Source organism: Macaca thibetana, chromosome 7, assembly GCF_024542745.1.
Source record: "Macaca thibetana thibetana isolate TM-01 chromosome 7, ASM2454274v1, whole genome shotgun sequence".
In the NCBI taxonomy this organism is placed as follows: Eukaryota; Metazoa; Chordata; class Mammalia; order Primates; family Cercopithecidae; genus Macaca; species Macaca thibetana.
In genome coordinates this window covers 161,042,557-161,055,321 of record NC_065584.1, presented here as the reverse complement: position 1 = coordinate 161,055,321, position 12,765 = coordinate 161,042,557, and the positions used below count along the sequence as shown (strand labels likewise).

The window sequence follows — 12,765 nt, the reverse complement described above, 5'->3', positions numbered from 1 at the left end:
ACTCGGGAGGCTGAGGCAGGAGAATGGCGGGAACCCAGGAGGCGGAGCTTGCAGTGAGCCGAGATCGCGCCACTGCACTCCAGCCTGGGCGACAGAGCGAGACTCCGCCTCAAAAAAAAAAAAAAAAAAAAAAAAAAAAAAAAAAAAAAAAAAAAAAATTATGTCTTTCTACTCCCCTCCCCCGCCATATAAAAGAAAACATGATGGTCATACACACAAAACCCCTTGGAGGCTTTTAAGCAGGGGCGCTGAGGCTTAGCTGCCTGGGAAGATGCACTGGGAAGGGTGAAACCAGAGGCTGTGCAAAGAGGAGGCAGCTGCAGTCCAGTCCAGCAAGGGGCCTGGGTCTCAGCAAGGCCGTGATGGGGGCCAGGGACAAGCAATTTGGAGGGTGGAATGACCAGGATTCACGACGGCTCACGGGACGAGGAGGAAGTCTGGGATGCCATACGCATCTCTAACTGGATGGATGGTGGTACCCTGGCTGGAAACCACTCTGGACGCTTCACCTGGGTTAGCAACCAAAGGAAAACCTCCACCAACTGGGACTCTCAGTGCAGCTGGTTTTTATTATTAAAGCCAAGGTTGGAAAATGATTGTCCCCCTGCCCCCTAGGACCCTCCCACCCACCTCTAGATTGATCCCTTTATATCCTGTGAAGGTGAAAACTAGATTTGTCTTGAAGAGACTCAGAAACGCTCATGCTGGAATGAGAAAATGAGGACAAATGACATAGGCTCAGATGGTGGTCTCCGTGTGATTGTGTTGGACTCCACTCAGGATTCCTGGGAAAGACGGCTTAGGGGTGGGGCTGGACAGCCCCTGCTCACAGTGCTGTTCCCTAGAGTCCAGGGTGGGCGTCAGGAACGAAGGCAACGGAAGAGGCTGAGCTGGCCCCCCGCACTCTACCCTGCTGAAGCTGGGCCACAGGCTGGTTTTTGTAAAAATGGTTAAAAAGAAAACCCAGCCACGAGCACCACCCTCCCCTGAGCAGGGTGAGAAGAGGCGCCAGCTCTGGGCTTTGAGGTCTGAAGCTTGTGGCCTCCTGGCCTGGCGTCGCCTCCCTGGAGGCAGGCAGCACCCTGAGGGAGGCCAGGTGGGCTCCTAGGCCCCGCATGTGGCCCTTGGCAGCCTCCAGGGTCCCAGGAGAGCTTTGAGATGGCTGTCTCCCCTCCTCCCACCCAGCCCATGGCAGGCTCTAGGCCTCAGGGACCCTGTGCAACTTTTGCTCTTTGGATTCCAAAGATCTGAACTTGTCCTCCAGCACGGGAACAGTGGGCTGGAAGTGGATGACAGGCCTGATCTGAAAGACAGTGAAGCCCTCCTGGTTCTTCTGGTTGAACAGACTTACCCTGTGTTCCAGCTCGGGGCTGGTTTGGGCCGAGCCTGCTGGGCTGGGCCGGGAGAGGGGGGCTGGGTCCAAGGCCCTCTGGGATGGGCAGGGGTCCTCTGACAGGGAGGACAGCAGGTCCTGAACTGTGGCCTCCTCCACCTGCTGCTGGGGTGGCAGCGGCAGGGGAGAGGGGCCCGGTTCAGAGGATGGCTCCTCGCGGGCGGTGCTGCAGTCTGTGGAAGAGCCCAGCGTCTGGCTGCTGTCACTCTGGGCCCGGGTGACCGAGCTGCGGGAGGCACTCTCCGAGGTGGCGCCGGTGCCATTACCGCCAAGCTTGAGGGGCATGTCCAGAGAGAAGAGGTCCGAGGAGATGTCGGGCTGGTGGATGTCTATTGCGGCCGTGGTGACCATGCACACAGCTGCATCTGGGACACCGCTGTCTGCAAGGAAGGAGGGGATCTCGGTCACACTTCAACCTCTGCCACACCTGGGGGCCCTGAAGAGGGCAGGTGTGAGCCGGGCGGTGGGCAGTGAGTGTGGCTAGGCTGTAGGGCACCATGCCTTTGTGGAGGGAGGCCTTGGTAGAACTCCCTCCCAGTTCTCCAACATCACTGCCCTGCTTTGAGGGGGATTATGCCTCCCCATCTTGTTAAACTCAAGTGTAGGCATGTGACATGCTTTGGCCAGTCACCCATGAGAAGTGACCTCTGGCACTTCTGGGCAGAAGCTTTATGAGCCGGTGCTTTACCCTGGCAAATGTTCTAGAATATATGGTGACTGTTCTGTCAACTGGGTGCTGAAGTAACGGTGATGACCTGGGAGCAGAGCCCCCAGCCAACCTGCAGTGGGCTTTTGTGGCTTTATTTAAACCATCAAGACACAGGGTTATTTGCCACAGCTGCCTAACCTAGCCCATCCTAACTCAGGAAGCACGGTGTGCCAGGGCAGGGAACTTGGGTTCCATGGTCTGAGGAATGACTCCGTTTCAGATGGACTGGCAGGGGTGGGGGCTGCGAAATGGGATGATCAGAGCCTGCTTAGCGTGCATCACAGGGTCACAGGACGCTCAGAGCTCTTTGCTCTAGGTGAGAGTACCACGGGGCTGACCTACAGAGGGTGCAGGGTGGGGAGGTTTCTCCCCAAAGTTGTGGAGGACTGGGAGAGAGGTCTGGGCTGGAGACGGTGGTCTTTGAAACCAGCATATTGGATGAGGCTTTGATGGAGGAGAGAAGAGGGATGAGGCTTTAGGGAGGCTAAATTGTGGAAAACCAAAAATTCAAATGCATTATTCACATGGCCCAACATAATATTCTAGCCTTACAATGGAGCATACAAGGTTTTGGGGGCTGTGAAATTCAAACTCAAGAACTGCATGTGGAACCCTGAACTGGAAAGTGGGCTATGGAGAAACAGACACCAAAGGCCTCAGCATTATTTTAAAATTCAATCTTTCCCATAAGTAAAAACCACTGGGCTTCCCTGAGGTTTTTTTCAAGTGCAAGAACATCCAGCAGGGACGTACCCGAGGTCTGCTGCTTCTCACACCCTGGGGTGCTGTGGCACCTCAGCCTCCACTGTGCCCACCTTGACAGGTGTGGAGGTGGGGGGCACTGAGGTCACTTGTAGTTCTGGATTCTAACCCCCTTCCCATTTCAGGGTTCCATATGCAGTTCTTATGGGTGATGACAGAGCACCCCTATCCTGGCACCTGCAGGCTCAGCCCCTGGGCACCCCCAGCTCCAGTGCTGGACTTTGCTGGAAGCTGAAGCTCTGATATTTTAACCTTGAGCACTGCCTGCAATTATGGTTCACAGGCACCAGGTGATGGGCATGCTCTAGAGCCAGGCCGAGTTGTCTCTGCCCTCAGGTTTAGGGGTTGCTGGGGTTCTGGCACATGTAGAACAGCCCCAACCCAGACTTACCACTGCTGGGCCCATTGTAATACTGACTGATGTAGCTGTTCATGTCGTCCTTCACCATGGCTTCTACAGAGGTGGGGACAGAGAAGGGTGAGTGCATCAAGTTCATTCTCTTCCCCTTATACTCTTGTTCCCACCCCCACGGCCATAACAGAAGGCTTCTGTCTCACAGAAGCCCTTGGTGTGTGTGATGGGAGCTGCCTCCTGGTTCTCCATGGGGACTGCCTGTCTCACCTGCCCCAGGGGCTGGACTGCACTGGGTGCTGGGGGACCCAGGTTCTGATGAAGCACCTGCCTTAGTACTGACCTGGACAGACCCCTTCCCCTCGGTCCCGTTTCCCCATCTCTGAGATAAGGGGTGTGGAAATAACTTCTCAGGGCTTTTCCTTGTCTGGATGGCCTGAGCCTTCACTGCCTGAACTTCTCAAGGGCACCGGAAACACTGCCCTCGGTAGAGAAGCCTTGAAATCCCATCTGCAGGAATACACGGCCAGCCACAGGGCTGATTTGCCATCCAGACAGCCCCCCGGGGCTCGATCCACCTGACGGCTCCAGCCTTCCCTGCAGTACAGGAACAGACCTGGGGAGGTGGGGTGCTGGGGATCTCCACCACCTGCACTGTTCCTACATACAGTAGGTACTCAGTACATAATTACTGAGCAAATTACAGAAGGGGAGGTGAAAGGCTGTCCATGTCAAGGGGGATGGGAATAGGGTCTTAAATATTGACCAGCCTGGGCAACATAGGGAGACCCCATCTCTACAAAAAAATTTTAAACATTAGCTGGGCATGGTGTTGCACACCTGTGGTCCCAACTACTAGGGAGGCTGAGGTGGGAGGGCTGGCTGAGGCTGCAGTGAGCTGTGATCACACCACTGCACTCCAGTCTGGGTGACAAAGTGAGACCCTGTCTTCAAATAAATAAGGAATCTTGGTTCACCTACTGAGAGAAGCAGGGAGGGAATGGGAGGAGAGTTGAGATTTTCAGAGTGGCCTGAGAGTGGGAGGAAAGCCAAGTGCTCGGAGACCCCAAAAGCCATCCTAAGAGCTAGGCCTTGTTCCAAGGGCAGCAAGGCAGTGAGGGGCCACAGGAAGGTCTGAACTTGGTCAGGTGTGATTGGGAGAGGCCACCCCCAAAGTTGTGGCAGGAAGACCAGAGACTGCAATGCCTAGGGTGGGGTCAGGCACCAGAAAGCCCTCAGCATGGGAGGGCTGAGGGCTGTCCTTTCTCTCCCATGGAAGTCTGGAAGTGCTCCAGGGCTGCCCCTAGAGCCCGAGTCTGCACCCCCAGGAGCTTCTCTGAGGAATGGCATCAGCAGACCCCCTGGGTTCTGAGAGCCCTTCCCAGGCACACCTGTGAGCTGCAGAAGCCAGTGTGCCCTGACCCTGGGAGGCTGGAGGCAGCACAGCAGGGCCTGGCTCTTAAAAGCTTTTCTGGCCCTTTTTGATCTGTAAATGCCTGCAGTCAGAGGTATGTTTTGCACTAATGCTGGGGTTGAGGGAGGGAGGGCCCCGGGCTGGCTCCGGGCCCTGATCCTCATCAGCCAGCTACACTTTTCTTGCAGCTGGGCATCCGTATGCTGTGTGTACTGCCAATGCTGTCTAGCCTGGCTGCCACCCTGGGAAGCCAGGGGTAACTGATCCCTGCAAGCTGGAGGCTCAGGACCTCCAGGCCCTATGGGCCAGGTTGGAGGATCTGGTCAATCTTGGTTTTATCCTGAGACCACACCTGCAGGGACTCCAGAGGGCCATGTGATGTGAGTAGGACAATGAGCTCAGCTGAAGTATCCACAGACCAGCGAAACTTTAACCCAAGAGCCACTTGCAGGAGGAGGCCAGGGTAAATGAGAAAATCCCAGATGCTGAGTTCTTGTCCTTGTGCTGCCACTGGCCTGCCATGGGGGCTCAAGCAGGTCCCATCCCCTCTCTGGGCCTTTCTTCATCTGTACCCCCATGGCACCGGTGAGGCTCTTTCAGATTGTGATGGGGCCAGGCAGATGGTTCTGAAGTTCCAAGAGGTGACGGAATCACAGCGGAGTGTGAAGGGACTAGAGGCACCTTGGCCAGTCCCCAGTGCAGGAGTCCCCTGGATGCCAGCCTGAGAGGGCTGTCTCCACCACAGCCTGCACACCTCTAGGAAGGGCGTGCCTGCCTCTTTGTGGAGCAGCTCTGGTCACCAGCTCCTGGGCAGCTTCTCATTCATCTGTGCTCAGTGGAGTCACAGTGAGCCCACCCTTTGCCATGTATTGAGCCCAGGAGTCCCTGCCTGCGGGGAGCACAGTCAGGGCCTCCCGGCATGTCAACTCCTGGTCAAACGGCCCATTAGCATTTAATCAGGAAGTGCCTACTATGTGTGAGGCTTACAGGTCCTGGTCCTGCCTTCCACACAGGTACCAAGGACAAGCCTATTTCTACTCACGGTCTCTATGACAGCCCTTCCACCACCTAAAAAGCCCCTCACATCCCTCCTGGGAAGTCTCCTTTCCTTGGAAAGCCCCCGTGCATTCTCTACCCCTCCCTGGTTTCCCAGCCTTTCCACCCTGAAGGCTTCACTATGGACTCCAGCTGTGACCAGAATTGGAGGAGGGACAGAGGGAGGGACTAGTGTTTACTCTCAAAGCTCCAGACCTAGGGGTCCACACTTCACACACTGATCTCCCTGCCCCTGTGCTGCAAGGCCGTGATTATTGAATAGACTGTGCCAAGTGCACCAAGATCCGATGTGATCACACTGCCCTAATGCACCCTCACATCCTCCGAGCGTGTTCAGAAACTGCCCTCCTCTGCCAACTCATGTGGAGCTTGTGGCCAGCATGGACGCCCAGGTCTTGTCTGCAGGAGCTGAGGCCAGGCCAGGCCTTTCCCACCCTGTACTCATGTAACCCCCAAGGAGGGCTCATCACCCTGGGCAAATGTCAGCTTGCTGGGCTCAGCCCAGAGGCTCAGCTTGCTGGAGACATCCTGAGTCCTGGCTCAGCCCACCAAGGTATTAGATCGTTCTGCTTTCTCTATGTTGTCTACATAATTGAGGAGGCTCACATCTTCGTGCAAGCTGTTGATAAAAATAACCTAAGCCAGGTGACCTTCAGCCCAGACATCCCTCCTGAGCTTCGGACTGGTCTGGCCGACCGTCCCTGGACAACTCCTGGCTGGCCTCCAGCTGCCTCTGACTCAACATGTCCAAAATAGAACTCGGTTTATCCATCCTCCTCTGTGGCATCCATCTTGGTGACTGGTTCCTGGCACTTTTTAGTGCCTCTCTCTTACTAACAACTTGATTTCCACCAAGTCTGTGACCAGTTGAGGGAACGCTGGCCCTGTGACCAGTCTTAGATCAGACTTCACGGACACTGTTGGCCTCACACGGGGCTGCCCACCTTCCATCTAAGAATAAGCCCCTGCCCCCAGGGGTTTGCTTTGATTCAGCCCTGAGGAGCCCTAGAGACGTGCAGGGAGAACCCACAGGACCGTGTTGTGCAGCCCTTGGAGGGGCAGGAAAGAATGGGCACAAACACAGGCTTCAGAACAAAACAGACCCAGGGCCAACCCAGCTCTGCAGGGCACGTGCTGTGTGGCCTTAGGTAGATCCCTTAGCCACTCTGAGCTTCAGCTTCTTCACCCATAAAATGGGGATAGCAAATGCCTACCCTGCTGGTGAACTGGTAAGAGTCACTGAGATCATGAATGTTTAGCCCAGGGCCATCCCTTGCCTCCCTGAACCCCTGGCTCCAAAGTCTCAGTGCTTTCTGTGGCAGCTGCTCTCTGCTGCCCGGCGCCTTTCTTCCCAGGGTGTGAGCACTTTGCAAACCCAACCTGACTAATCCTCCTAAAGCCCGTCAAGTGCAGTGGTGCCAACGCTCGTTATGTATGTTTTACCCCTTGGGTGGAGCCCCCGACCTGCCCAGCCAGGAGGCAGAGGTGGAGAGAAAAGGTGGTGAGTCAGCTGGGCCAGGCTTCCTGGAGGTGGTGGGGACTGGTCAGGCTGCGTGGACTCTGGTGTGGCAGAGGGGCATGAGGCGCCAACCACATGCCCTGTGCAGACCCAGGCCCCAAAGCCCAAGGCAAGGCCCCGATTCCTGGTTTGGGCCCCTGCTCCCAAACTCCAACTTGCTCTTCCATGGCTTGGCAGCCCTCACCAAGGGAGGGCACTAATATTCACTGAACTCCTACTGTATACAAGGGATGAGAGCTGCACATATGACTAAATGCTCAATCCTTCTCAGTGAAGAACTTCTGCACCTATTTCATTTTTGAAACACTAAGACTGAGACAGGACCAGCTACATAATTTCTAGGTCCCTTGTTTAAAAAGTATTAAGAATTTCAAGAGGGTAACAGCAGAGCAGTGAACCAAAGTTAGGGCCCTGTGTGACCACACAGGTCATGCGTCCATGAAGCCAGCCCTGATCACAGAAGTAACTTGTTCAAAGCCAAATTGAAATTCAAACCCAGACCTGAGTCCTAAACCCATGTCCCTCCGGTTGCTTCAAGTGCTACTTTGTGTGAGGCTCTTTCAGATCTAGTCCTACAGCCCTGGGGTTCCTGGGGTCCCCGATGTCCCGGTCAGGGCCACACATTTGGAGGCCAGTGGAGAGTCTTGCCTTCATGATCACCCAGGCCCGCTCCTCTCCAAGGACAAGCACTGGTGCCAGCTCAGCTCCCTCCCCTGGGGCTGCCTGGTGGAGGGCAGGCACAGAGCAGGCTGGCCACATGCACCCCTGCAGCAGTGTCTCTGGATGCTGCAACAGCATAGGGGACGTGAAGGTTCCCTGTGATATATGGTGAAATCCGTGGCACTCCCACCAGGGGCTGTAATTCATAAGTTATGGGCGAGCTTCAAGACTAATAAATTTGGGAGAGAAGTATTAATGACTACACAGGGGCACTGTGAACTTGGCAGGCCCCAAAGCCTGGAACTCTGCAGCCTAGGTTTTAAAAATGATTTGTGCTAGAGCAAGTCTAAACAGAAGCTGCTTGGCGTTGTCTGACTGTGACCTGCTGGCAACTGTTGAGACTGTGGAGCCGCTTCCTCCTCACGGCTGGGGCTGGCACCCCGCCCTCCTGGGCTGCCCTCCCCCACCCTGCAAAACACAGGGCCCTCCCGAGGCTCTGTGACTCACGGCTCATGTCTGTAGGTTAATCCCTGGATTGTCTGTGTCCTGTGCATGAGGTGGGCCTCAGAGCCTCGCTGGCCTGAAGGTCACAGTTAGTTAGCAACAAGCACTGCCCTTACTTCATCTCCAGAGTGGCCTACAGTGCTCTCAGCTTGTCCAGCCATAATTTCTAATGTCATGAAAATCCCTCCCTGGACACAGTTCCTGGTCAAGGAGAGATCAGCTGGGGGATGCCCTGTGTCCCTGGACCATGCGAGGCTGTGAATCACACGTGTCCCTCGCCAGCCCCATGTTCTGCCCTCTGCCTTGGAGGCACTGGCTTTGCTGTTGATGCTCTGGGGCTGGCTGTGAAACAGTGTGCGGAGGGAGCTGCCTAGGCTGGGGCAGGCAGCATCCACAGAGCTGGGAGGTACCCAGGGGATGCCCCAGAAGCAGGGAAGAGTGGGCAGGGGGGACCGCAGGGCTGGATGGAGAGGCATCTGCACCTGCTCCTGGGGTGCATGTCTGGCACCTCTATGGGAGGCCTGGGCCTGCCCTATCCAGATATCCCCTACCCTAGTTTCCAGAAGGGTGAGCAGGGACACTGCAGACCCTGTGACATCCTGCTGGTGACACATAGCCAATCAGTTTCCCCAAGTGGCCTTCGACTCCGACCCGATTTCTCCCTTCTGCCCCTGCCTCCCTCCTCCTCCTCCTCCTCCTCCTGGAAGTTGCCCACTATGGGGATTGCAGAGAGAGGAGGAGCAGGAGGGCCAGGCAGGACTGAAAGTTTCAGAGCACTCCTAGAATGTGCAGGAGTATTTTAAAGGCTGGTTTGTTTGTGGAACCTCCAAGTCCAGATCTTGGCTCCCCTGTGGGCTCAAATGTGGCATCTGGCATTCAGGCTCTTGTAGGTCATTGGCTGAGGGACAAGGGCTATGCTGTTAGCTCTAAAGCCAATGACCCTGATGAGAGAGACAGAGGAGGTGTCGCGGAGAGCAGCCATACCGGGAGTGCTGAGACCTGCAGAAAGAACATCACGGGGCAGGCCCAAGCCCCAGGTGAGGTGCAGCCTCAAGACTGGCTGTGGGCAGAGTCAGGAGGCTGTAACAGACGAAGATCCTGAAATGGGCTGTGAGATTGTAAATCTGCTCCTTTCATCCTTAGAAAGCCAGGCAAAGTGGGCAAAAGTTGTTCCCACCTTCCAGAAGAACTTTCAAAAAGAATAAGAAGGCAGATTCCACAAGCACCAGCCTTGGGGCTGAAAGCCAAGTGTGGGGTCTCTGGGGTGAACTACTGTTGACTGGCCTCAGCTCCTAGAGAAGACGCAGGGCTTCACAGCAGGACAAGTGATGTCAGAGAGCCTTATTTTGTTCTTTGATCAGTTACCGGCTTGAAGATTACATTCAATGCAACAAACTATGGAGAAATGGCTGAGGCAGGCCCTGAAGTAAGTTTAGAGGGGAGACACACATAAACGCTTATGGCAGCGGAGCAGGATCCAGACCTGGGAGTCGGTGTAAGGTTGCCAGGGAAGGGTGTGGAGATCTGGGAGCTGACTCTAAGATGGGTTCTAAGCATGAAGAGAAGTCTGGTAGGCAGGCTGGGCCATCCTGTGAACAGCATGCAGAGACTCAGAGACCGCACAGAACATTTACAGAACTAAAAGTTCCATTCCTCTAGAGTGAAAAGCAAGCTGAGGAGGCAACCCGGGGCAAGATCATCAGGGGTCTTATGTGCCTGCCCCCTCTTAAGGGTTGAATGGGCACCGCCTCTTCATTCATATGTTGAAGCCTTAACCCCAAGTACCTCAGGATGTGGTCTTGGAAAGAAAGCGGTTACAGATGTCATTAGTTCAGATGAGGTCCTTATATGACTGGGGCCCTTATAAAAAGGGGAAATCTAGATCCAGACATGCACATAGGGAGGACGCCATGTGCAGATGAAGAAGACAGAGCAGGGTGATGCTACTGTAAGCCATGGATGCCGAGGACTGCCAGCCGCCACCAGGAGCCAGGGGGAGGCCTGGGACAGATTCTCACTCCCAGCCCCCGGAGGGAAGCATCCATGCCCAACCCTGATCTCAGGTTCCGGCCCCAGCACCGTGAGACAATACGTTGCTGGAGTTTGTGCTAGCCAGTCTGTGGCATTTTGTTATGGTCGTCCCAGCAAACTAATCCACCAGCCTAAGGGGCGTGGGCTTTTTCCTGAGGGACACAGGGAACCAGGAAAGGCGGAAGTCGGGGAGTGGTGTGAAAGATTTTTGGAACAATCACGGTATGGTGGGGTAGGGGAGACTGCAGAGGGGAGAGGAGACTGCAGAGGGCAGGGAGCTGGGCAAGGTCCAGACATAATAAAGGCTGAATGATGAAGATGAAGAAGGGGACTGTTTCAATTAATCAGGAATTGGCAATGGGTTGTGAATCAGGACCTACCAAGCCCTGGAGTAAAGGCAGGAATCAAACAAGCTACAGATGAACACTGATGACTACGAAGTTCTACGAAGTTCTGCACGAGGCTACAAAAAGCCTGTTGCCCAAGGCAGGACTGCCGGGACACACGGCTCAGATGAGCTGTGTGGGGAGTACATAAGGCTGGGTCAGCTATGAGCTCAGCCAAGTGGTCCCCACAAACTCAGGAGCCTTCTGGCTGCATCGTGGGGGTCCCGGGTCCAGAAAAAAAAAGCAAGAGTGCCCCCCTCAACATTCTGCCTTGGGCTTGCAGCACCCCAGTAACTGCATTCATTTGTGGATGTTACTCTGAGAGGGACCAAAACACTGGAGAGCTCTGGGAGGAGGCAGTACAGCAAGAACTTGGAGAGCGCGTCCCCTGAAGGTTGACTGTGGAAATGCAGGTGACGTCCCTGGAGGAGAAACAATCTCTAAACGGTCTCAGCTGGGATGGCACTGCCTGTGCGTGAAACCCATGGCCAGCAGGGAGGCAGGAGCAAGGGACCAGGCCTCAGTGCAGTCTGAGGAAGAACTTTCTTACAGGCAGAGCCGTGTGGAGGTGGGGTGGGTTCCCCAGGGAGATATGAAGCACTTATTCTTAGAGGAGGGCGAGCTGCAGCTGCACGGCTCATGGCAGGGAGTTATAGAGGGGATTCTCACATCAGCTGAAGGGGTGGACCCAGAAGTCCCCTCTAGCCCCCAGATCCTATGTTTCTAAGATCTGAAGATCTCTCAAAAGAGTGGCTGGACACAGTGGCTCATGCCTGTAAACCCAGCACTTTCAATGGCTGAGGCAGGAGGATCCACTTGAGGCCGAGTTTGAGACCAGCCTGGGCAACATAGCAAGACCCCATCTCTACAAAAATAAAATAAAAACATTAGTTGGGTGAGATGGTGTACACCTATGAACCCAGCTACTCAGGAGGCTGAGGTGGGAGGATCAATTGAGCCCAGGAGTCTGAGGTGGCAGTGAACTATTATGATACCACTGCACTCCAGGAGTGAGACCCTGTCTCAAAAAAAAAAAAAAAAAAAGCGACCATTCATTTCCCAAAAGCTGTTTGCAGTGTGTTGCAGTGCCTTACAGCCCTTAGAGCTTTCTCACAGCCATCGGTTCCTCATAGGTCCTGTGAGGCAGACGAACTGAGCTAGGAGTCCATTTTACAGAAGGGAACGCTGAAGCCTCCAGTCACGGAGCTGGGGAGTGGCAGAGACTGGAGCTCAGGCCTCTTGCCTCCCGACCTGCTCAACTTGCCCGGCTGTCTCCTCACTGCCCTGGAGGGGACACGGCATGCCAAGGAAGAGTGGCTCCTGGATGAAGCTGGGGTTTTGGGTCCCGTAGCCCGAATTCACAGTCCAGCGCCACCATTTCCTGGCTTGGGTGGCCCCGTGCAATTCCCGAAACCTCTAAGCCTCGCAGCAGCCCTGTGAGGAAGCCTCAGTACTGCTCCTATTTGACAGCTAGCAAAACTGAGCCCCCAAGAGACTCCCATCACATAACTGGCTGATAGAAGAGTTGGGATTTGAATCTAGAAATAACTCCCTTCCATACAGGACCCTACCCTGGACTGTGGCTAGTGTTCCCATCTCCACTAACATCACTGTCCCATGAATTCTCACCGTCTGCAAGGCTCAGGCTCTGGGCTGCTGTGGCCCCGGGCCTGGACTTATTTGGGCCCCAGTAGGTGGCATTCCAGTAGGAAGCCCCAGACCTCTGTCTGGAAGCCTGGCTCTGCCACTTATTAGCGATACGCCTTTGGACGGCTTTCCTGGGTCTCAGTTTCTTAGCCATACAACAGGAAAGTCACACCTCCTCCTCTGGCTGCCGTGAGGACAGGGAAGACACCGCACACAACGCACGCCAGTGGCCACAGGCATGAAATGGGGACGAGTCATTTCTAGTTTGGGTCGGTGGCTGGACTACATACTCTCCTGGGCTCTGACAGGCAGTACCAAGGCTACGGACCTGA

The 12,765-nt window shown here is 55.1% G+C and overlaps 1 protein-coding gene across 4 annotated transcripts in view; it reads right to left on the bottom strand.

Moving 5' to 3' along the window:
- Window positions 1-549: 549 nt before the first annotated feature.
- The window catches only part of TMEM266 (transmembrane protein 266), a 150,046-nt gene continuing 137,830 nt past the window's right edge, over window positions 550-12,765 (bottom strand). For all 4 annotated transcript variants that reach the window (XM_050799851.1, XM_050799855.1, XM_050799853.1 and 1 more), the window contains 2 exons: window positions 3,256-3,318; window positions 550-1,773 (listed from right to left, as the gene is read on the bottom strand). In XM_050799851.1, the coding sequence (XP_050655808.1) occupies window positions 1,199-1,773; window positions 3,256-3,318 (638 nt within the window). In that variant the 3' untranslated portion in view covers window positions 550-1,198. The remainder of the gene's footprint in view (window positions 1,774-3,255; window positions 3,319-12,765) is intronic.